Genomic DNA, 26037 nt, shown 5'->3' with positions numbered 1-26037 from the left:
GAGGTGATCTGCAGACTGCCTCTGCTGCGCTTCTTTCACATGGAGTGAGGTCGAGGTGAGGTGCTATGATTTGAATTCAGGGGGGCCCGGCCCGGTGGTGGACGGAGGGGGGCGGGTGGAGGGGACTGCAGTGCCGGGCCCCCCTTGGAGGCCTGGGCCTGGGGAATTTTGTCCCCACTGCCCCCCCTCTCGGCGGCCCTGTGACTGTCCATTGGATTGATAGAGACTTTCAAGAGGAAGTTTGTTTGTCTGGTCTTGAGACTGAAGGGTTCCCACACATTTGACATTCTCACATCAGTTCTCAAAGATATTCAAACAGAGTTTGCCATCAGGTGAAAAATTGTTAGAACAACAGACAGTGATTCGAACTTTGTGAAAGCTTTCGCTGTAACTGGACAGCATGACAATGATAACGACAATAATGATGATAATGTATTCTTTGTTATATGGAAGTCAAGTGTTTCAGAGATTCCTTTGATCAAAACCTGCAGATCCAGTCAGAAGACATCAGTAATACTGCAGCCTGGCTTGATTTGAAGGAACTTTTTATCAGACTGAACAATCCACTTGCTGCTAGTGCAGTTTGTTCAGCATCTTTTAGCTGTGCTGGATTAAGGACTCACAAGTGCACTCACATAAATGATAGTCATTTTCAAAACTTTTATTTTACTAAAAGCAAAGTGGATTGAATGGTAGAGCAACAAAGGTTTTGGGATACAAACATTAACCATTGTAGTTGTATTTTACTCAAAAAATATTATTTTATGCAATAACTTTTTACTTTCACTTAAGTCAATCTTTTAATGTGTTCTTCACTGCGTTTTTTACTTAAGTATTAAAATATACATTTATTTTGAACTTTTATTTAAGTACTTTGACCTAGAACAACACTGTTTACTGCCCTGTGCCAAGAAACAGGCTGCATCCAGTGGTACATAGATAAAATGATTGTTTTGATGACCATCTCCCTGCAGGTTGTAGAGAATTTGGGGTCTCTTTTAAAAAGTTGCTCTGCCAATTCTTGGTGCAGTGAATGAGAGGAAGCCCATTCAGTTCCTAAGGGCTTCCTCTCTTTTGCCGCGCGGGAATCGCTAGTGCAGCTTTGTATAAGAAGCCCTTGGAATTTAAGTGGCTGAACCATCTGTTACCCCAAATTACAAAGTGCCCTTCAGGAGAACATTTAGTAAACAGGTGATCCCCACTCCGTTCACTGGATGGACACTGGTGGCAGGCAGAGCACTGTAGCACTGGCAGACACAGTTCCATTAACTTCTGCCGCAAATGCGCCTTACTGAAAAAGAGTGCAATGGTTTTGGAAGAGCGTGCATTCCTTTGAAAGAGTTTGCACTCTTAATGACATTGCCCTCAAAAACATGAAGGTAGATGAAATGAAACAAACTACATTAACAGTGTTGCAAATGACACGGGAAACAAAATGTACATTGTGGTGCTGCCCAGTGGCGTACCAAGGGGAGGGTGGTGGGGGCAGTCCGCCCCGGGTGCACGCTGCTGGGGGGTGCTGCGGCGCGCGCCTGTTGGCTCCGAGTTCGCTACGCTAACTTCGCTGGTTCACTGCAGCTCCCTCCCTCTGCCCCGGAACAGGTTACTTCCTGTTCCAGGGCAGAGGGAGCTGCAGCGAACCAGCAAAGTTAGTGTGGCGAACACGGAGCCGACAGGTGCACGCCGCGGCACACACCCCCAGCGGCGTGCACCCGGGGGGGTGTCATTTCACCAGGGGGGAGGTGTCATTTCACAGGGGGGGGGTGCGCTGCACCCAGGGGGGGGGCGCATCAGCGATCCGCCCCGGGTGTCATCGAGGCTAGGAACGCCACTGGTGCTGCCCATCCCTAGTCATTACTCTTACATGTGACTACAAACTCTTGTAGTCTTGTAGGCTGAGTGAGTAAGAGTCAAAGCAAATCTGGATATACGTTCAAGTCTGGATACAGCCCTCTTTCAGCGGAACGCCTTTACAGTACTATGTAAGCCACATTGAGCCTGCAAATAGGTGGGAAAATGTGGGGTACAAATGTAACAGATAAATACATCAGCAAACACACACCATACTTCTCATCTCTTACTGCAAGAAATTTCTAGTAAAGCAACATGATCAGGGCTTGGAGGGCAGCAATAAAGGGTTGTGAAAATCTAATCATACCCCATCTTTTTCTTTTTCCTTTGCCAAATTTTAGCTTGCAAATATGATCCTGCCAGAAGATGAGAATTTTCTTCTGCTTTTCAGACGCGAAACTCCCCTTGACAACAGTGTGGAATTTATGCGGGTGAGTGTCCACTGTGTATGGACTGCATTAGAGCAGGAGCATAGCCAGACACCCAATTTTGGGTGGGCCTGGGCCCAAGATGGGTGGTCAGAAGAACTCCGTCTTGTCCTATAGGTGATTTGGTCTCTCCCTCTCTCACCTGCATGCCATATGGTCTCTCAAACATCCCCCCCCCCTTGCATACCTTTTAGAAAGCAGATTTTCACTGGCAGCGAGCAGCAACTAATACACACAGCTCATGTTGGCCCCAAAGCCTTCCCTCTAATGAAACATCCTGTTTCCGCTTAGGCGGGAATACATCAGAGGGAAGGCTGTGGGGCCGGTGCGAACAGTATGTATCAGTCGCTGCTCACTGAAGGCGAAGATATGCTATTTACAAGGTATTCAGGAGGGACAGTTGTTGGGAGTTTTTGGCTGGTGGGGCTTGGCGATCCCTGCCAATCACATCATAGACGTGCTACTACTGGGTGGGCCTGAGCCCAAAGTGGATGGGCCTGGGCCCACCCTTGGCTATGCCACTGCATTAGAGGGATCTGTTGCCGTAAGGGACAAACTGCTGGGGCAGATGAGTGAAGATGCAACTTTTATTGTTTTGGGAGGGGGGAATCCCCTTTCAGAGATCTGTACCACATTTTCCCTCCAATTTAGCAGTAGGCATCTTTCTTGCCTAAGCCGGAGAGCACCGCCTCTGTGGTGTGCACAAGCCCAGGGTTCGTTATCTGAGGGCCATGCAACATTGGTAGCCTTGGTCATGCTTTCCAGCTCCATACCCTTTGGTTCATGCTGCTCTGCATTGCGATGTACAGGTACTACAATCACTAGCAACCTTATTAAGAAAAGAAAAGAAAAAATAATCCAGACATGTGCAGTGTATTGTTATTATGTGTTTACATTTACATGTGATTGTTATCCCATTTGCTGTAGCCAGGAAAGGCGGAAGCCAAATGCATAACAATGATTTGAACTATTCTACTGTCACATTTCACAGTGAAAATGATAGCCCCTTTTTTGTGAACTTGTTATTTAGTATTGATAAACGGCTTAGAAATTTGTTTGCCTATTTAGAAATATGCTATTTTCTTTATTAATACTTGTGCATAGGAAGCTCTTCTTCTTCTCAGCATGATGCTTCCAGAAGATTCTGAAGCGCAAAATGCTTCAGCTTTTCTGTGACATCCCAAAGTGTGTGTGTGGTGGTGGTGGTGGTGGGGGCTAGAGCAAAACACCACTATTGCTCTGGAGTCTGAAAAGAGGTGGCGGAACTGCATTCCACACTGTTTCCCCAGAAATCAAGTCCTGCTCAGGGGGCCTCCAATCTGACAGCAAGATAGATGCATTCAATGGACCATACATATGTTGCAAAGCTAGAAGAATTTTCTTTCCGTTGTGCCCTGTTTTATTTAGCAGACAAGATTGTGAACGATGTTGTGCCGAGGTCAGGTGTGTTGCACCTAATCACGATTCTGCCCCATACAGGTCCTGCCTTGCACGTTACATGACTGTGAATGTTGATGACATGCAGGCAGAGGATTATTTAAACTGACAGGGTTGCTCTGAATTTTTAATATCCTATCAGGATGTTACCATTTACATTGTAGCTCCTCCAGTGTCCTTGCATTTAGAAAGGCAATTTATTGCTTGCAAAAACAATTATATGCCCAAATAGATGCAGCAGAAACAGAACCTGTACAGTCTTCCCACAATTAGCTTTGCAAATGAGCTGGGCCTGGGTCTACTGAGAATATTGAATCCGATGATCCTGTGAGGTGAACAAACATCTCCTACAGACTTCACAGAGACCAATGCAATTATCGGAGTTATTATGCAGAGTTAAAGTTTCTCTCATAGAATAAAAGGTTAATATTCTTCTAAACAGAAGTGAATTTATCACATGATGTGCTAAGGCTTTCTTCCCAGTATGGGGCTATGGGAATAAGCTGAGGTCAATTCTTGCAGTGTATCTATGGTTAAAATTATTTGCTCTTGATGATTATCTAATAGAATGATTTGCATGTGGATATTTTTTCCCCACTAAAAATGGCCCTTGATATGCTTTATGAAACAGAAGACCCAATGCACTCAGGGGTGATATTTTAATGCCCATTTTAACCCTGTTTTTGTGCCTGCTTGAAGGAGAGCAAGAAACTAGACCTTGTGTAGCAAAGGCAGCTATCAACTGGGTTAAAATTGGTACACCAAATAGAATTTAGGATTGATATCTGTTTGATTCCATTTTTATTTTTTCAGGACAACCTAATCCAGTCCTTGTTTTACCCCATTATTATTATTATTATTTATTGCATTTGTATCCCACATTTTCCCACCTATTTGCAGGCTCAATGTGGCTTACAGAGTCCTGTTATGGCATTGCCATTCCAGGATATCAGATACTATTTTTGATGTAGAAAGATTAGGTAATGGAAAAAAAAAGAAAGATTTATGTGGGTAAGTATAGAAGGTAGACTTTCATAACTGGGTAGGTTGGCGAGGTGATTTAGTAAGGTTATGGGTTCTCTTTGTAGGCCTTGTTGAAGAGATGTGTCTTCAGCGATTTACGAAAGTTGGTTGTTTCGTCAATAGTTTTCAAGGCAGTAGGTAAAGCATTCCACGACTGCGTGCTCATGTACGAGAAGGTGGTTGCTTGTATCATCTTGTATTTTAGTCCTTGCCAGAAGTCCATTTTCGGTGTTTCCCAAAAGTGGACTGGTATTCTCTCCCCTTCCCCCCATGCTACCGACACAATAAAATATAACCCTTGCTGACAGGGATGCCAAGCCCCATCAGCCCAAAGACATCTCCTGCCTGTGCCCAGCCTGTGCTGAATCAGCAGCACTTAATTCAGTCGGCGCACTTTTGCCGCTAATGCCGGCTCTCCCGTGCACGCTCAGTTCAGTTCAGGCATGAAAGCAGAGGGGGCCAAGGCCCCCCTCCCCTGTGGCTACACCTTACATGGAGAGAGAATCCTGCTCCTTCCTTAACCAGAACTTCAAATTGCACTGAAGTAAAATCAGAATTGGATCAAATTAGCCTGGGAAAAAATGATTCAGATGGCTTCCCAAAACCTTCGTGGTGACCTCCCAGCCAAACATTTATTTAGTATATTTGCAATGAATATGTATGAGATAAAGTTGCAAATAGTATGCATATTTATCCAGAGCTGCTAGGATACCCAGTTCCAGGGTGAGATTTTTTTTTTTTACCCAGTCCTGGTTTTGAACTTAAATCTCAAAGCATTGTGGTAGTTGTATTCTGAGTCTCTCCATTAAAATCAATGCTGCTGACAGAAGTCAAGGACTAACTTAAAAATCTTCCTCCTGGAAATGGGTACCTTGGCACTTTGTTTTCTAAAGTTTTGGGACTGGAGGCCTAATTCTACCCGGGGTAGGCAGCTTGAAAGTCTGCAAGTGTGGAAGACTGAATGTATTAGTTAAATTCTGGACCCCTTTACCAAGCTGCGACAAAAGGGAGCCTGTGCTGGCGTTGTTGTGTGTTTTTGACGTGACCCAAGGCCCCCTCTTATAGCAGCAGCAGGCAAAATGTAGGTCTCTCTTTGTTTTTCAGGAAATGGCCTTGTGGCAAGTGAAGCACTGTCCGTGCGACCATTTCAGGGGGAGCCCTTACTGCCACCCTGATTATCGCTAGGTACACACCGGCACTACAAAAATAAAAATATTTTTGTAGTGCCAGATATGATGTGCGCTGGGGGGGGGGGGGGGGAGAATTACCGCCGGGCTGCTATGGTAGCCTGGCGGTACTTCCATTTTTAGCGAGCGGTAAGCCCGCATTGGGCTTACCACCACTTTGTAAAAGTGGCCCTCTGTTTGTAAGTTTCTATTCGATTTTTAATTGGTATTTTTTTCTACTCTTAATTGTTTTTATTGTGAACCACTCTGACTTGTAGGACAAAATAGAGGGTTTTAAACTATGAAACTGATTTATCTCATGCAGATTTGTACTGCTACTGCATTTAGAAAGCAGTAACTCAGCTGATCCTAATATTCACTCCTGATGCAAAAGCAGAAATTATTTATTGGATAAAAACTGGAGAAAAGCCACTTCTCTTTATGCACTTTCTTCCTTCTCCTTGTCGGCCGTGGATCCTTCACCCTGTTCTTCTGCTCTGCACCGACCACCTCCCATCTGCACAAATGTATTTATTTAACTCAACTGGAAAAAGGTACTCAGCATAGTTCCTGCACCCCAAATGAAAACAAACATCATTTTTAGATTTTACAACCCTCTAAGACAAAGTCCAGTCCTGGAGTAGCCTTTGCCAGTCAGGTTTTCAGGATATCCACAATGAATAAGTATGAACTTGATTTGCATACAGGACATCCATTATATGCAAATCTCTTTCATGCATATTCATTGTGGATATCCTGAAAACCTGACTGGTAAGGAATACTCCAGGACTGGACTTGAGAAACACTACTCTAAAATAGGATTTCTCAACCCAGTCCTTGAGACACACCCAGCCAGTCAGATTTTTGGGATATCCACAATGAATATGCATGAGATAGATTTGCATACAATGGAGGCAAAGTATGCAAATGTATCTCTTGCATATTCATTGTGGATATCTTGAAAACCAGACTGGCTTGATGTGTCCTGAGGACTGGGTTGAGAACCTCTGCTCTAAAACTGGAGACCCCAAATATACATTTTAAGCTGATTCTGGTTCTCAACTTACCTCTTCAGTTCCTCTTACCTGTTCATAATCTGATTCTTCCCATTGAAATGAGTTGCTGCCAGTGCCATCATACATCAGGACAGTGCATTCATCAATGCAAGACTGCTTAAAATGTCCCTACTTGTCAGATCTGTGAGTTCTTGTACCAAGTAGAGCGCTGCCAAGCCCGATACTCAGACCAGGTTCTGCTTGGTGGCCGGACAACCCCGGGTTTCACCTGCACTGACCACCGTTCCCCAGAGGTTGAGCCCCTAGGTGCGGGAGGCCTGCAGGGCTTATGAGATGGAGCAGGAAGCAGGGTGATGAATGTGATGGCCAGACAGGCAGCAGGCAAGAGAGTGATCCAGGTACAGGTAGAGTCAGTAGGCAGGTAGCAGACAAAAGAGTAATCCAGGTACAGGCAGAGTCAGGAGGCAGGCAGCAGACACGAGAGTAATCCAGGTACAGGCAAGGTCAGGAGGCAGGCAGCAGACACGAGAGTAATCCAGGTACAGGCAAGGTCAGGAGGCAGGTAGCAGACACGAGAGTAATCCAGGTACAGGCAGAGTCAGTAGGCAGGCAGCAGACACGAGCGTAATCCAGGTACAGGCAGAGTCAGTAGGTAGGCAGCAGAAACGAGAGTAATCCAGGTACAGGCAGAGTCAGTAGGCAGGCAGCAGACACGAGAGTAATCCAGGTACAGGTAGAGTCAGTAGGCAGGTAGCAGACACAAGAGTAATCCAGGTACAGGTAGAGTCAGTAGGCAGGCAGCAGACACGAGAGTAATCCAGGTACAGGCAGAGTCAGCAATGAAGAACGAAGTAGAGGAAACACACACTACTGAGAAAGTAACACCTACCAAAGTAGAAGCCGAAGAAAGGAGTCTAGAGAGAGCTCAGCTGATAAAGTGCTGGCGTCTGACATCAGCAGGGAGAAGGGGCACAGCCATAGGACAAGAGCAAGGGAAAGAGGAACCGGAAGACCAATAGGAGAGAAGCAAGGGAAGCCAAGCAGAGGAAGAGTAGACCCAGGTGGGTGGAAGCAAAGCAATTAAGAAGTCTGGAAGCCAGGCAGAGAGAGAGAGAGCAGAAACAGGTGCATGGAAGCAAACCAATCAAGGAGCCTACAGCCAGAGAAGAATAACATACACATGGCTCAGGGCTGTGCCAGTCAAGTGTGTGTGTCGACGGGACCCTGTGCAGCCCGAGGATGCCGCTTGCATAGAGGTAGGGGACATGACACTACTGGAACTGGGTAAGTTGGCAGCTATGCAATCAGTGCCAGATACTTATAGAGCTGCATTAATATTAGCTGGATTCCTGTATAAAGACCTTCAGGTGTTAATTGTACAAGACTGCAAAAATTTCAGATGGCAAATTTTTGCATGATCTGAAACTTAGGGGCTCATTTCAAAACAAAAAAAAATCCCCAAAAACGTCATAAGGTAGAAGAAGGATGCTTTTCTCCCAAAATGTACAAGCTGCAATTTTTGACACCCAGATTTTAGATGTTTCGCTCCACAGTTTGTCCAAATTTCAAGGGGGCATGTTGGGAGCATGTTTGGGGCGGGACATGGGTGGCACCACAAGATAGATGTTTTTCTGCAATAATAGAACAAAATGATGCATCTACGGCCAAAATGAAGATGTTTCTGGCTAGGTCTGTTCAATCATGACTAAGTGACCAAAAGGTAACCTAAGTGACCAAATGACCGCTGGAGGGATGAAGGCATAACCCCCCTTACTCCCCCAGTGGTCACTGACCCCCTCCCACTCCCCAAAGATGTGAAAGAAACAGTACATACCAGCCTGTATGGCAGAAGGGGACCCAGGCCCATATCCCACTCTGACTAGTACATGTGGTTGAAAATGTGAGCCCTTCAAAACCTACCAAAAAACCACTGTACTTACATATAGTAGTGCTATAGAAATGATAAGTAGTAGTATGTACAGTTGGGTACAGTAGATTTTTGGTGGATTTTGGAGGGCTCACCATACAATATAAGGGGGTAACAATGAAATGTGTACCTGGGACCTTTTATGTGAATTCCACTGGAGTGCCCCCTCAGGTGCCCAATTGCTCTGCTGGGATGTCCATGTGACCACGCCGGCCCCTCATACATCCCAATGGCTTACTTTAGTGCGTTTTTCCCTTGGATGGTTTTTGTTCCCCCCCAAAATGGTCCTAAAAGATAGATGCACTGAACACAAAAACATCTACCAAATAGCCATTTTTGAAACAAAAAGTTGGCTGTTTTTCTGGTATGAAAATGGCCACGTTCACTACTGGATTTTTGGACATATCTAAAATGCCCCTCCACGTGTCCTCACTAGTATATCAAAGAGAGAGAGAGAGAGTTCCTCCTGTTACCCGTTTACTGTTCAGGAAATCAAAGGCATGGAAGCAGAGCAGAGCAGAGCTCCTTAACTCAGCCCTGAGGACACACTGAACCAGTCAGACTTTTAGGATAAACACAATGAATATGCATGAGATAGCTTGGCATACAAAGGAGGTACGACATGCAAATCTGCCTCATTCACATTTATTGTCACATACACAGGAGGGGCAGAACCAACTGCATGCACAGTCAAAAGAAAACCCGACTAGCTCAGAGTGCCCTAAGGATTGGGTTAAGAACCCCTGAAGTAGAGACACTTGTTTGAAATCATCCAGATATCCTGATTCTCGGTTCTGTGCCGCAACCATTCCTTCAATCACTAATGAGAGATTGAAACAGTGTCACTAATATTTCCTCCATTAGATCTGGCGCAAGTACGATGCAGACAGCAGTGGCTTCATTTCAGCTATTGAGCTCAGAGTAAGTAATTCTACAGCTATCTTAAGTCATATATGTACCTTGTTGGCATGCCAAATTTTGAATGTTAATGTTTTTATTTGGGGGTATATGAAGAAACATTTTAAAAAGCTACAAAACATGTTTCTGTATTTATTATTTACAGCTATACAATGCAGCTTATATTAATACTAGCCGTTAAGCCCGTAAAATCGGGCGAGATTTCCAGCTACCCTCCTCGCCGCTGCTCCCTCCCCCCTCTGTGCCAGGCCCCCCTGCACTGACCTGACAGCGCCTCTCACCTCCATGTGAAAGCGCTGCAGGCAGCAGCAGATCGCTCTGCTGTTGCTGCCTGCAGCGTTTCCACACGGAGGTGAGAGGCGCTGTCAGCTCAGTGCAGGGGGCCCGATGCGGAGGAGGGCGGGAGCGGCAGTGGGGATGGGGGGGAGGGTGGAGGTTGGTGCGTGTGATGTCCATTTCCAGGCGGCAGCGTCCGACAGTGACTCCGACTCCGTTTCCCTCTCTGTTCCGCCCTCTGACGTCATCATGTCTTGACGCGAGGGCGGGACAGAGAGGGAAGTCTCTACTGCGCATTTGCAGATGAGTCGGTCACTTGCCGTTTATATGTTTGATGCCACCCTTCTTCAAATGAGAACTCAGAATGGTTAACGTCATAATAATCAAAACAAAATCCAGTCGATATTCAAAGAGGCTCCTGCCAGCTTAAATCGCTTGTGGCTGCCTAACCCCTGATATTCAGCAGCACTTAACCACTGGATATGGGCTCTGGCCATGTTTGAAGTGAGCAAGTCAAGGGTGATACAGGGTATAGAGCTGGAGGAGGAGCCAGCAGTTAGGCAGGTGCCAGCAATATTCAATGCCGGTGCCACATACCTAAATGGGCAATATAGGGCCACATAAAATGTATTCCTAAATCTGCCTGCCTAGCTCTGACCCCTGGGGGACAAAGAGCCAGTAGCGATATGGAGTGTTATTCTCAGTAGGTAAAGCAGAGATGCCAGGTTACCCAGTTCCAGGCTGAAGATTTTGGGCAGTCCTGGATTTCTGACCACCCCATTCTGGTGCATTATGGGTCTTCCAGCACTGATTTCAATGGGCAGGATCAGGCACTACAAATCCAACACTGATTTGGGATGTAAGTTCAAAACCAGGACTGGTAAAAACATCTCCAGCCTGGAACTGGGTAACTTGGCTAGTAGAAGAGTTCATAGGTCACCAGAGTGCTCTTCAGAAATAAGAGAAACTCACTGTTCCTCTTCACATTGTGTTGTCAAGTCTCTGGGAAGGGGCCTGTCAATTCCAAAATAAGCTATGCCTAACTAGGGTTACCATATGTCCGGATTTACCCAGACATGTCCTCTTTTTCAGGACATGTTCGGGTGTCCGGACGGGTTTTGCCAGTCCGCCCGTTTGTCCGGATTTCTGGACAAACGGGCGGGTGGTGGGCCTATCCTAGCCTCCCCTTCCCTTACTTACTATCTACTGCCCTGGTGGGCTAGTGACCTCTTCGGGGCAGGAAAGAGCCCCCTCTTTCCTGCCCGGAGCGCTGCCTTTGCCCTGCATCCTGTTGCTGTGGCAACCGTCCAACAAAGGACTGCATTAAAAAGAAAACAATGGCAATGACACAAAACATTTACTGGCTTCTTTATCTAAAGTCCAACAGAAGAAGAAAACCAAACAGTCCCATAGACATCAAAATCAACAAAAAAAGGGGTGGGAACGACCAGTACGATCAGTCAGAAAAAAAAAAAAGCAAATCCTTTATTCATATATACATCAATGTTTGCTTGAAGACAGCACATAGAGGAAAAGCAGCAAGCTTCACTTGACAGTGGACTCAACACAGTCCGTGTTTCGGCCTATTCCTTCCTCAGGAGTTCTTACAAACATTAGAATTAGAATATACAAAATTATAATTAGAATCACTGCAACTTATATATATATATATATATATGTGTGTGTGTGTGTGTGTGTGTGTATGTGTGTGTGAAAAAGGCTTCGGCCAGCAAAGGTATTTGTTTGTGAGGGGAAGTGGCTAAGATGTGAAGCGAGGCGGTGGGGGGTGCGAGGTGGGGGGGGGGGTGCGCTGGGGCGACACTCAAAATGTGCCCCCAACCTCGGGCTCTGGCCCCCTCCCACCATGAGGTCTGGCTACGCCCCTGACTAAAATGCTAGAGACACCCATATATTCCTATGGGTGTCTCTAGCAGTAGCGCATGCTAAAAACTCTAGTGCGGCTTAGTGAACAGGTCCCTAAAGTACTTATATAGGCTTTTATGTGAAGCCTTTATGACAACCTTCATAAAAAAGCTTTCTAATGATGAATCCTTAAACACACTAGTCTAAAATACTTATATACCCCCATGTTTACAAAGCTATGCTAGCGGCAGTCAATGCGGTAATGCCGAAACAGCTCATTCACTTTGAATGGGCTATGTTGACATTGCCGCATGGCTTTGTAAACAGGGGGGGGATAGACTTTTATGTGGAGCTTTGTAGCAACCCCGTTTTTTTGTTGACCTTGTTTATCTAAAGTACATTATGCAGGCAGAAGAGAAGCAATGTTGTCTATCATAGGTCCTCTTTTATGGAACAAATCACCTGAGAAGTTACATTTGCTGACAGAATTTTCTACAATGAAGAAGGGACTGAAAACATACTTTTACTCTCAGGCATTTGCACCTTAGTAGGTAGATATCAGACTGTTTGTAAGAGACCACGGAGTTGTTTGTGATGTTATGTGTTATTTCTAACTATGTTGGTTTTATTGTTACCCGCCTAGTAATAGGTGGGCTAGAATTAAAAGAGAGAAATACCTAAGTAAGTAAATAAATAAATAAATAAAACAGCTCTTTCTAGTTTTACTGCTTTTTAGCAAAACCAAACCAGCATATGTGATTTTTATCTTGCTTCTGGGTGTCATGAATGCTGATAAATCTCAAGAGAACAAGTATGAAATGTTCTAGCAAGGACAATAAACCATGTATCTGCCATCCACAGAACTTCTTGCAAGACCTATTCCAGCAGCACAAAAAGCAAATTCCAGAGGCTAAACTGGATGAGTATACCCACACGATGGTGAGTGACAGAAGAAACCACTGTAGCTGAGAATGTTTGAACTTTTCTTGCTTTATGAAAACATTATAGAGTAAATTTGAACGCTGAGAGCAAATATCATAGCAAAATACTGCAAGACCATGCCAATTCCCTAGAGTGGAGATCACGAGTGCAGTGCATTCTTCTTTTCCATATTAAGCAACTAGTGAACTGGGAATCTCATAAACGTCTCTTGATGGAATTGAGAAAAAAGGGATGCTTCAAACTAGAGCTGTACTGAATGGCATGTTTTACTATTTGGCCGAATACGAATAACAGGCATTGAACTGTAACGTAACAAATAATAAAAGAAGCAATGTGAAACCAGAGATCAAGCGTTTATTTCAGTAGGATTTAGCACAGTAGAGCCCCGGATTATTCATATTTGACGTTAAATCACTATTTGTCCGAATATGAATAATGTATTCGGGACCTAATTGAATTGAATACAAATATTTAGCACAGCCCTAGTCCAAACGCATCCAAGTGATCTGGGGCTGTGCAGACAGGTTAGTGTCTTATTCCTAGAAGCATTCAAATAATTCCAAATGCAGGAATCTTCCTAGGTTGCGATACCTCCTGCTGAACCAGCATAAAAGATGTGAAGGGCAATTCTATAATGTGCACCTAAATTTAGGCACCAATAACATGGACATACTTATAAAATAGTAACACTTATGCACATGATTGGTGCCAATAATTGGCAGTTATGCTAATGAGCTAGATGCTATTCTAGAAAATGTGCAGTTGGGTTCCTTAGCGTGCAGCTGCATGGAGGCATCAACATGGGCAGAGCATGGGCGTAAACCACGAAAGGGCTGAACACAAGAGTCCCATGAAAAACAAGATGAAAACACACAGAAAAGTGGGAAACAGAAGAAAGCTCAAACTAACTGTGGGGCTTAAAATGAAAATATTTTAATTCATGAAACACATAAAAAGGTCCATTTGTTGCTGTAACATCAAACTAGTTGTGTGTGCCTGGTTTTGTGTTATCTCATATTCAGATTTGACCTGCTTTTCCTGTCCTCAGCTCCAGTTCCAGCCTTGCTCGTCTTCAGCTTCAGTCTCATCCCTGCTTGTTCCATCCCTTCTCATCCTCAGCTCTAGTTCCACCCCTGCCTGCCACCAACTCAAGCTTTGCCTGTCTTCAGCACCAATCTTGCTTGTCCCCAGTTCCAGTCCCAGCCTTGCCTGGTTTTTGCTTTAGTGTCTCGTCCTACCTGGGTGGTTCGCCTACCACTAGCCAGTATCCGACAGTGGTCCAAGGGCTCACCTTCCCTGAGATCATAACCGTGATATTCAAGTGCATGTCTACTGAGTTCTACAAAAAAAAGCTTTGGTCTGTGGTTCATTGTTGAAGACTGTTGCTGGGTTATAGGAGCAGAAGGGCAAAGGAACAAAAACGTGAGAAAACCCTGATGGGCCACAATATGATTGAGTTAAAAGCCCAAAAGAGCTACTTTTACATAGCTTTATCAATGTAAATAACTTACACCAGTTTGTTCTGATTGATTGCAGATGAAAATCTTTGACAAAAATAAAGACGGTCGATTGGATCTGAACGATTTGGCAAGGTAGGATTATGAGATACATTTGCATGTTTATAATAGATACTGCAACCTTATGCAGTGGTTGCATGCTGGAACTTTCCACAAAGATTGCGTGGTGTCACAAGAGAAATGAGAAGCTAGTTTCAGTTTCTCCCTCATTGGATATTCACACACATCATAAAAATTAAAATCCCAATTTGGTACTATCATGGATCTATGACTAGGGTCTATGTTCTCAGAATTTGGAAGGGGCTCATCTTTCCAATAGGAAAATACCTATATGTTGTTATTTTTTATCCAAGACATCCTCTGTACTGTCCTGTTAATAATCACTTCAGTTGTGTACCAAGAAAATGAAAAGGACACATTAGAAGAGCTATGTATCCTTTATACCAAACTTGGATTTAGAGCTTTGGTTATGGACCAGCCCAACAGTATTTCAGTGTTCATTTCTACTACTACTACTATAAATCACTTCTATAGCGCTACCAGTCGTACGCAGCACTTTATAATTGAACATGAAGAAGACAGTCCCTGCTCAAAAGAGCTTACAATCTAAATCAGGACAAACAGACAGGACCAAAAAGGAGAAGGGAAGGACAGACAGAAGGACACATAAGGATAAGATAAAAGTTACAAGTCAGGAGTCGAAAGCAGCATCAAACAGGTAGGCCTTTAGCCCGGATTTGAAGGCAGCCAGGGATGGAGCTAGACGTAATGGCTCAGGAAGCCTATTCCAGGCATAAGGTGCGGTGAGATGGCTCAGTTATTAAAGGCAGTGTGGAGAAACCTGTACTGCAATATATTTTATATGCAATTTTATTAATAAAGTTTATATACATCTTCTACTGATCTGCTTTGTTATCTTCCACTTTGGAGTTTGCAGATCGTTTGCCTTGTTGTTTCCTGAAACCTGTACTGCTTCTGTCTTTTCTGAACCAGCGCTGTACAATACTGGGAGATTTTAGTGTCCAGTGTCATCAGCCTTCCACAAGCACTAAAATCACTAGAAACTACATTCAAAACTAACACATATTTTTCTCTCAACTTCTTTAGTCTAATCCAGTGATTCTCAAACCTGGTCCTAGAGGCACCCCAGCCAGACAGGTTTTCAGGATATCCACAACGAAAATTCATGATCTAGATTTGCTTGCAGTGGAGGCAGTGCATGCAAATCTCTGTCATGAATATTCATTGTGGGTATCCTGAAAACCTGACTGACTGGGGTGCCTCCAGGATCAGGTTTGGGAACCACTGGCCAGGGGCCATGCACCAGCTCCTGCACACATTAGCCATAAACATGGCCACTATGAGGATGGAGGGTGGTTATATAACTGGGGGCCTCCAGTTAAGTGTGCCGATGCAGTACACTGAGCATTAATTCCATAACGGCATCTGAGTGCCCAGATCCTGTTACAGAATACTAGTAACCCACACTTAACAATTAGGTACCCACAGTTACACCAGCCATAGACCTTGCAACTAAATGTGGCAAAGATGCACGTACCTTACATTAAATTACATATGTAAGTGGCAGCCCTGCCCTACGCCACTCCCATGTTCTGTCCATGTGAAGCCCCCCTTGCAATTACACACTATGGGGAAAATTCTATAAATGCACCAAAACTTAGGCACTGATAAAAATCGGCACTTAGCATTATTCTATAAAGGTTGCTCTGGGATGAGTGATCGTTATAGAATAGCGCTGTGTGCAAATTCAACTTTGGGCATGACAACTTGCACCAGCTGAAACCTGGTGTAAATCCTGGTGTGCAATTTGGACGTGGATCCCCACTATTCTGTAATACTGTGCCCATCTTTAACCCACTCATGCCCCTCCCATGACCACACCCCCTTTTGAGTTATGCATAATCCAATTTAGGCTCCCATTGTTACAGAATAGCCTTGAGCAAGATTGGTGCCCAAATTATAATTAATGCCAATTCAGTAATTAAATCATTGGATCACATTAACTAACTACTTTGTGCACCGATCTAGTACCTGCGCCCTTTATAGACCGGGAGTATGTACCCTTATAGAATACCTGTCTGCCAATTTGCCACCATTTATGAGTATAACTGACAGTTTTCTTTGCATTTATGCATGCAAATGGTGCATAATTGTAAGTGCCCTGTTATTCAACTACCCTTTTAGTGTTGCCATTTAGGACTGGTCCCACCAATGAGCAACTACAGGTTTGCATATGGACCCACTTTTCAGCCTCTATGAACTTAATCTAATGAGGCCCCATAGCGAGTCTCTGCTTATAGTGGCACATCAATCCACATTCCCCACAGGCTACCCCTGTTTTCACTGTACAACAGAAAGTCTTCCTTCCTCCAGGGGCTGTAATCGCTATCTCCATTATACATAAGAACATAAGCACTGCTATAGTGGGACAGACCGAAGGCCCATCAAACCCAGTATCCTGTTTCCAACAGTGGCCAATCCAGGTCACAAGTACCTGGCAAGATCCCAAAACAGTAAAACAGATTTTATGCTGCTTATCTTGGAAATAAGTAGTGGATTTTCCCCAAGTCCATCTTAATAATGGCTTATGGACTTGTCTTGTAGGAAATTATCCAAACCTTTTTTTTTAAACCCTGCCAAGTTGACTGCTTTTATCACATTCTCTGGCAACAAATTCCAAAGTTTAATTACATGCTGAGTGAAGAAATATTTTCTTTGGTTTGTTTTAAATTTACTTCTTAGTAGCTTCATTGTATTCAAGCCCAAGTCCTCCTCATGGCAGAGTTGCTAGTTCTATCACCAGGAAGCCAATGCGCTTATTGTTTTACAGGCAGAGTCTTCATTCACTAAAATGTACAAAATGTACAAAAATGCTGTCGTTTTGGGCTTTTGCCCCTTTAAACATGTTTAGGGACCATTTGCGAAAAAAAACCAAACCTGTGCTACTTTAATGCAAATCCTTTAATAATGAGGTTCTATGAGGCTTAGGGCCCTGCTTACTAAACAGCACAAAGGGCATGTTAGCATTTTTGGCACACGCTAATGATTAGGATGCACTAAACACTAAGTCGCCTGTAGGAACATATGGGTGACTCTAGCATTTAGCGTGCACTAAAAACGCTAGCGCAGCTTAGTAAACAGGGCCCTTAGCATGCTAAGCAGCCCATTCTTTAGAATTATTTTGAAAACTGATGCATGAAAATGTGGGTGCAAACTGGAGGTAGTGGTGAGTGAATTCACATTATCTGTAGTTAATGCGTGGTAAGTGTATTTATTGTTCCTGCGTTAAAAGTATGGTAAGAAGTTAAACAGAGAAGCTTCACAGTTACTGTGCATTCATTTTGACCTTTAATATGTGGTAACTGCAAAATGGTAATGCAGCTTAGGAAAAGGGGGCCTATATATGAAATACTGAAGTGTTTTCACATTGGTTGGATATTTCTGTGTTTGAGCCAATTCACATACAGTTTAGTTATCTTTATTTTGAAGTTTTCTTTTGCTATCTACATTTTGTTCGCTCTGTAATTTCTTTTGTCTCAGTTGAACCAGGGCTGAGACACTGGGGCAATGTACTTTTATTTGCAACTACCCAGAATGTTCCCTTGTTCTAATATACCTTCTCTCCCATTGTTCCTAATCTGGTCATTGCAGTAGTGATCCTGAAGCTGGGAACCATGCACAAAATCTCCTTCCGGAACCCCGTATCATGGGCTCTAAAAAATTAGCCACCAGGTGTCACTTTTTTTTGATAATCATGACTTGCTTCTTGAATTCACTGTATCCCCAGCCAATGCAGAATTTGGAAGACCTGATGGGGGAACTGAACCAGGGACACTCTGAATGGCAGTGCACTTTGCCACTATGCTACTTGCTAAATTAATAATACTGCACATATTGAAGATTTTGCTTTTTGTGTCTCCAATGAAGGATTCTGGCACTCCAAGAAAATTTCCTTCTTCAATTTAAAATGGATGTGAGTAGAAGAATTTTTTTTTCTAATTTTATGCAGTGCCTGCTTATCCTGGTACTCATTGTTTCCATAGAAGACCTGCTTAGAAAATATATATGTTTGGGGAATTGTATTAACCTGCACTGTATAATGTGCTCAGAACATAAGGACTAAATTCTTATTCTCAGGTGCAAATAAAGTTTATTTTAGAAGGCAGTTTAGGGATTTTCCACAAGGGAAACATACCACAAGATAAATATTGTTAGCAAGGCAGAATAATTAATAGTAACTCACTTTGATTGAATCTCAGATGTATTCTTTCTGCTGCTGGTTGGAGTGGTGAAGGAGGTCTTATCTCTGTAGCTAGATGGTGGGTCCTTTGCTGGGGAGAGAAGTCTTCTACTCAGTGGCATTCCTAGCCAAGATGGCACCTGGGGCAGATCACCGATGCGCCCCCCCCCCCGGCGAAATGACACCCCCCCGGGTGCACGCCACTGGGGGGGTGCCGCGGCGTGCGCCTGTCGGCTCCAAAAAGTTCGCTAACTTTGCTTGTTCGCTGCAGGTCCCTCTGCCCCAGAACAGGAAGTAACCTGTTCCGGGGCAGAGGGAGCTGCAGCGAACGAGCGAAGATAGTGAACTCGGAGCCAGGCGCGCGCCGCAACACCCCCCAGTGGCGTGCACCCGGGGCGGACCGCCCCCCCCCCCCTTGGTACGCCACTGCTTCTACTTGCAGAGTTGATGGTAGTGGAACCTGGAGAAAGTCTTATCTTAGAGGTGTGTTTGAAGTCCAGCAAGGCCCGGAGAGCTTCAAGGAGGGCTCAGATACAGCAGTGCACGCAGTGTCCAGAGAGGGGCAGACAAAGAGTGTTACAGTTTTTATGAAATTCTTGTTGGGCTATAGGCTAAAGTCAGGTGGAGGTGTATTAATCCAATCAAAACCCAAGGATAGATGAAACTGATTTGTTCTGGTTGTTGAGATGGAGACATGGAAATGCTGATTTAGCTGGTCACATGTTTAAACTATATCATAAGGGTCCTGGCTGACCATGTGCTGTAGTACACACCCAAATGTACTTGACAAGTCAAGTCATTGTCTGGGAGTTTCAGGTAGATGGTCTGTCTGTTGTTACATCCAGCCTCAGGGCCGTGCCTAGGGTCTCTGGCGCCCCCCTGCAGACTATCAGTTGGGGCCCCTCCCCCCCCCCCCCCCCCCCCGGTGAAAATGATCGCTCACCAATTGCCACACTGACAGGAATTGTCAGCAATATTCTTAGAAACAAATTGCTATACATTGCAAAATAAGATAGCAGATGTAAATTCTCAAAGTGGACATATTCCAAACGCTAAAATGAAAATAAAATGATTTTTTTCTACCTTTGTTGTCTGGTGACTTTCTTTTTCCGATCATGCTGGCCCAGTATCTGAGTCTGCTGCTATCTGTCCTCTTAACTCCATTTCCAGGGCTAATTTATTTCTTTACTTTCCTCCTTTCTTCTTCATTTCTTGCTCTATATCCATTTCCAGCAATTTCTTCTCTCTCCCTGGGTCCTGCCCTCCCATCCATGTCCATTCTTGTCCCTCTCTGCCCTTCCCTCCTCCATCCATAGCTAGCAATCCTTCTCTCTCCCCTCCCCTCCATTTCCAGCAATTTGTCCTCTCCCTGGGCCCCCATGTCCATCCTTGTCCCTCTCTGCCCTTCCCTCCTCCATCCATAGCCAGCAATCCTCCTCTCTCCCCTCCCCTCCATTTCCAGCAAATTGTCCTCTCCCTGGGCCCCCATGTCCATCCTTGTCCCTCTCTGCCCTTCCCTGCTGCATCCATAGCTAGCAATCCTCCTCTCTCCCCTCCACTTCCAGCAATTTGTCCTCTCCCTGGGCCCTGCTGCTGCCCTCCCATCCATGCCTCTCTGCCCTCCCACCCATGCCTGCCATAGGCGGTCGGTGGCCCAACTGTTTGGGGAGGCTAAAGGGGGCGGGGTTAGGGGTGGGCCAGGGGCGGAGCTTATCTCCATAAGTGTTTGACAACACACAGAAAAAACATAAGTAAAAATAAAAGTCACAGTTAATACCTTTTATTAAATTTAGATATTAGATATGTATCATATGTCAAAGAATAGAGTGGTTGCTCAAAGCATATACTAAACACAATCGCTCAACTGCAAAACACTATGCACAACTTTGTGCAAAAACACACTCAGAACCTTACTGTACCATAAATATTACACTGGGAAGACCCTAATACACCAATATACCACCATACGGAACATGCAGACCGTCAACAATATGAAACAAGGGATCATAATATCATGATACGTGTAGAGCCAAAAAACACCCTTTTAGGGTGGCTAGTGTTCACAATGAGCTCCTTTTATTAACGACCATATGTAGATCCTTCAAGAGGTAGTGTGTCATGATTTACGCTGTACACCCTTTCTGGTGTTTTGGTGCCAACTTAGTAAGGCCAACACACAATCTCTCCACTGCAAAACACTATATACAAACTTGTGCAAAACACACTCATAGCCTTACCAAACCATAACAGCACTAATTCCAAGGACAGGACGAGCTACAACCTTTATGTGTGGAAAGGCAGCACTATAATTACACCGGGCTCTAAAACACCAGTACACAACCTAGTGAAACCAAAATAAAACAAAAAGGGCTGCAAATACTTCACGCTAGCAGAATACTGCATCTTGATCACACATGAAAAACACATGGCTTAACAGATATGAAGGCAAAATACAAGAAGTCAGACTCAGCATGCAGCAATACTAGAAACATTGAAACTTACATGCAAAATATCACAGATGTACATTTCCAAAAGCTGACATATTCCAATTAATAAATTTTGAATAAAAAATGTTTTCTACCTTTGCTGTCAGAGCATTTAGTTTTTCTATTAGCTTGGGTCCCAGTGTCTTCTTTCCATTTGATATTTTTTTCTCTCATCATGTCCACCATCTTTCTGTGTCCTTATGCGTCCTGTCTACCACCCTATCCTTTCTCCAGTTTCAACATCTGCCCTCAAAGTGTTCCAATCCAGCCTTTAAATTCAGCAATTTCTCCTCCATCCATATAAAGCATTTCTCCTCACTCCCCTCCATCCATGTGCATCTACAACCTTTGTCTTCTCTCCCCTCCATCCATGTCCAGCATTTCTCCTCTCTCCCTTCCACTCCATCCGTGTGCATCTCCTTCCTTTATCTTTCCTTCCCCCCATCCTTGTCCAACATTTCTCCTCTCTTCCCTGCCCTCCACTCCATCCATGTCCAGCATTTCTCCTCTCTTCCCTCCCCTCCATCCATGTGCATCTCCTTCCTGACGTCCCTCCCCTCCATCCATCCATGTCCAACAACTCTCCATTCTCCCCTTCCCTCTCCTCCATCCATCCACCCATATCCTGCAAATTTCCTCTCTCCCCTGTCCCCATTCATCCATCCATGTCCAGAATTCTCCTCTCTCCCTTGCCCTCCCCTCCATCCATCCATCCATGTCCAGGAACTCTCCGTTCTCCCCTGCCCTCTCCTCCATCCATCTCCAGAAAATTTCCTCTCTCCCCTGTCCCCATTCATCCATCCATAGTAACATAGTAGATGACGGCAGAAAAAGACCTGCATGGTCCATCTAGTCTGCCCAAGATATGAGTTTATCTTGAATTTGTACCTGTCTTTTTCAGGGCACAGACCATATAAGTCTGCCCAGCAGTATTTCCCGCCTCCCAACCACCAGTCCCGTCTCCCATCACCGGCTCTGGTACAGACCGTATATGTCTGCCCTCCCCTATCCTAGCCTCCCAACCACCAACCCCTCTTCCCCCCACCTGCTCCGCCACCCAATTTCAGCTAAGCTTCTGAGGATCCATTCCTGCTGCACAGGATTCCTTTATGCATATCCCACGCATGTTTGAATTCCGTTACCGTTTTCATCTCCACCACCTCCCACGGGAGGGCATTCCAAGCATCCACCACCCTCTCCGTGAAAAAATACTTCCTGACATCTTTTTTGAGTCTGCCCCCCTTCAATCTCATTTCATGTCCTCTTGTTCTACCGCCTTCCCATCTCCGGATCCCATCTTCCCATCTCCCATCATCCATGTCCAGAATTCTCCTCTCTCCCTTGCCCTCCCCTCCATCCATCCATCCATCCATGTCCAGGAACTCTCCGTTCTCCCCTGGCCTCTCCTCCATCTATCTCCAGATAATTTCCTCTCTCCCCTGTCCCCTCGATCTATGCCCAGCAATTCTCCTCTCTTCCCTGCCCTCCCCTCCATCCATCCATGTCAGCAATTCTCTCCCCTGCTCTGCCCTCTCCCCTCCTGTCCAGTGATTTCTTCTCTCTCCCTGCCCTGCATCCATACATGGCCAACAATTCTCCTCTCCCCTGCCCTCCCCCCTACATGTGGCAGGCTGCAGCGTTTTTGCGAGGCAGCTCTGGCTCTCCCTCCTTCCTTCCTTGGTTCCCGCTCTGGCTCCCCGATCGGCAGCCCCCCCCCCCCCGCGTATTTTAACCTTTACTCTCCGACGTGGCAGCGATGTCAATCAATGAAGAACGCACAACAGACTCGTTTCCAGCTTCTCTCTTCACAGTGTCCCGCCTTCAGCGTCAGCGATGATGCATTTCCTGTTCCCGCGAGGGCGGGACACTGTGAAGAGAGAAGCTGGAAACGAGTCTGTTGTGCGTTCTTCATTGATTGACATCGCTGCCACGTCAGAGAGTAAAGGTTAAAATACGCGGGGGGGGGGGCTGCCGATCGGGGAGCCAGAGCGGGAACCAAGGAAGGAAGGAGGGAGAGCCCGAGCTGCCTCGCAAAAGCGCTACGCTTGTGAGGGCAGCAGGGAAGTCTGAAGTCCACGATTGGGCTGGGGCGCCGGGGCGAGGGTAAGCACTGCGGCGGCGCCCTTCAGAGGTGGGCGCCCCCCTGCGGCGCTTACCTCGCTTACCGCATCGGCACGGCCCTGTCCAGCCTCTTGGATTACTGTCAATATACCGACCCTGAATGGGGGTGATTAACTTTTCAGTATCCACCCAGCCTGCTTTTGTTACACTGGTTGACCCTTCAATAGTCCTATTGTTCCAGGCTATCAGTGGTCTTCAGGGGGAGGGTAGAGCCAGTTCTGCCTTCTGATACTGAATAAGTTGCATAGCAAAACACTTATCCAACAAAATCAGTAACTCTGAAAATTCATCATATCATATGCTACACTGTAACTGGACACCTCTATATAGATGCCCCAAGGCTATGCTGTGAGCAAAGTATCGAGGTGACTAACACTTACTCACCTGCAGTTATACTAGGCAAAAACCTGGCATCAGTGGGGACACCTAAATGTGGCAGGGATGAACATAACTTACAGTATTCTGTAAGTTACTTGTATAAGCGGGGGACCTGCCTATATCTCACCCATGCTTTGCCCAGTGTGTGCACCTCTTGCAAACTTGTAAGTTAAGCAGGTATTTGCAGAATAGTGCCAAGCAATCCTGTTAGCATATACCTAACCACACCTAAGTACATAAGTGCTAGTTGCATGCACTGTTACAGAATACTGCCATTTGCACACTTAACTTGGGCGCCAGCATTATAGGCGTTAAGTCTGGCACCCAAAGTTAGGTGCACCCTTTATTGAATAGTGCTTAGCACTGATATTATTCCAGCGCCTAACTCTGGGTGTGATTTACTGTATTCAGCCATTATTGGCTTTTACTAGCATGTTTTCCCTCTGCTTCTTTCCTTCTTAAATTTATTTGTAGCATTTTCATAAGCTATGGTGGACTGTAATACATTTAAAACTCGGAAAAGAAATACTTATGTGGTTGGACTATACCTCATGCTAGTATTGAGTCTGATGTTTGCCAGAGTCATACAGCAATGTAGGAAACAGTTTTTGCTGATGCGCCCAAATGTCTTAGGGGTCCTTTTACTAAGCTGTGGTACCATTTTTAGCTGCGGTAGAAATCAACTGGTGGTAAACGCTGAAACGCTCATCAGAATATAATGGGTGTCTCGGCGTTTACCACCAGCTGATTTCTACCATGAGGTAAAAACACTACCGTGACTTAATAAAAGACCCCCTTAGAGATTGGGGCAGTTTTGTCTTACATTTTCCTGTAAATTTACTATGAGACATGGAAGTACAAACTGTGTCTTTTTTAAGCCTCTCTAATTATTCTTGATAGATTAAATCAAACCATTATCATAAGTGCATAAGTATTGCAATACTGGGACAGACTGAAGGTCCATTACGCCCAGCATCCTGTTTCCAACAGTGCCCAATCCAGGTCACAAGTACCTGAGAAGATCCCAAAAAAGTACAATATATTTTATGCTGCTTATCCAAGAAATAAGCAGTGGATTTTTCCCAAGTCCATTTTAATAATGGTCTATGGACTTTTCCTTTAGGAAGACATCCAGACCTTTTTGTAAACCCTACTAAGCTAACTGCTTTTACTACATTCTCTGGTAACAAATTCCAGAGTTTAATTACACATTGAGTGAAGAAAGATTTTCTCCAATTCATTTTAAATTTACTACTTTGTAGCTTCAATGCGTGCCCCCTAGTCCTAGTATTTTTGGAAAGAGTAAACAAGCGATTTACGTCTACTCATTCCACTCCACTCATTATTTTATAGACCTCTATCATATATCCCTTCAGCTGTCTTTTCTATAAGCTGAAGAGCCTTAGTCGCTTTAGCCTTTCCTCATACAGAAGTCATCCCATCCCCTTTATCATTTTTGTCACCTTTTCTAATTCCACTATATCTTTTTTAAGATGCGGTGATCAGAATTGAACACAATATTCAAGGTGTGGTTGCACCATGGAGCAATACAAAGGCATTATAACGTCCTCATTTTTGTTTTCTATTCCTTTCCTACTAATACTTAACATTCTATTTGCTTTCTTAGCCGCCGCACAGTGAGCAGAGGGTTTCAACATATCATCAACGACGACAACGCCTAGATCCCTTTCCTGGTCAGTCACTCCTAATGTGGAACCTTGCATGCTTTCCCACATGCATCACTTTGCACTTGCTCACATTAAATGTCATCTGCCATTTAGATGCACAGTCTCTCAGTCTTGTAAGATCCTCTTGTAATTTTTCACAATCCTCTTCCAATTTAACAACTTTGAATAACTCTGTGTTGTCAGCAAATTTAATTACCTCACTAGTTACTCCCATCTCTAGATCATTTATAAATATGTTTAAAAGCAGTGGTCCCAGCACAGAACCCTGGGGAACCCCACTATCTACTCTTCTCCATTGAAAATATTGGCCATTTGACCCTACTCTCTTTTCTATCTTTTAACCAGTTTTTAATCCACAAAAAGACACTACCTCCTATCCCATGACTCTCCAATTTCCTCTGACAAAGTACCTCATGAAAGACTCCAAAGGCCTTTTGAAAATCCAGATACACAATATCGACCGTCTCACCTTTATCCACATGTTTTACCTGATGTTTTTGCCTCCAACGCAATCTTTTTTTCAAAGTCCATCTTTGCCTTCCTTATCAGTGCTTTGCATTTGACTTGACATCCCTTATGCTGTTTCTTATTATTTTCAGTCGGTTCCTTCTTCCACTTTCTGAAGGATTTTCTTTTAGCTCTAATAGCTTCCTTCACCTCACTTTTTAACCATGCCAGTTGTCATTTGGTCTTCCTTCCTCCTTTTTTAATACACAGAATATATTTGGCCTGGGCTTCC

At 44.6% G+C, this 26037-nt stretch overlaps 1 protein-coding gene across 1 annotated transcript in view; it reads left to right on the top strand.

Annotated features, from left to right (window-relative positions):
* Positions 1 to 2192: 2192 nt before the first annotated feature.
* The window catches only part of LOC115459536 (secretagogin), a gene marked incomplete at its 5' end in the record, with an annotated part of 40361 nt that continues 16516 nt past the window's right edge, over positions 2193 to 26037 (top strand). The window contains 5 exons of the mRNA XM_030189350.1: positions 2193 to 2282; positions 9713 to 9769; positions 12767 to 12844; positions 14384 to 14439; positions 18313 to 18358. Coding sequence (XP_030045210.1) covers positions 2193 to 2282; positions 9713 to 9769; positions 12767 to 12844; positions 14384 to 14439; positions 18313 to 18358 — 327 coding nt within the window. The remainder of the gene's footprint in view (positions 2283 to 9712; positions 9770 to 12766; positions 12845 to 14383; positions 14440 to 18312; positions 18359 to 26037) is intronic.

Source organism: Microcaecilia unicolor, unplaced genomic scaffold, assembly GCF_901765095.1.
Source record: "Microcaecilia unicolor unplaced genomic scaffold, aMicUni1.1, whole genome shotgun sequence".
NCBI lineage: Eukaryota > Metazoa > Chordata > Amphibia > Gymnophiona > Siphonopidae > Microcaecilia > Microcaecilia unicolor.
Note: the sequence above shows the minus strand (reverse complement) of the source record. Positions and strands in the feature narration are given on the sequence as shown.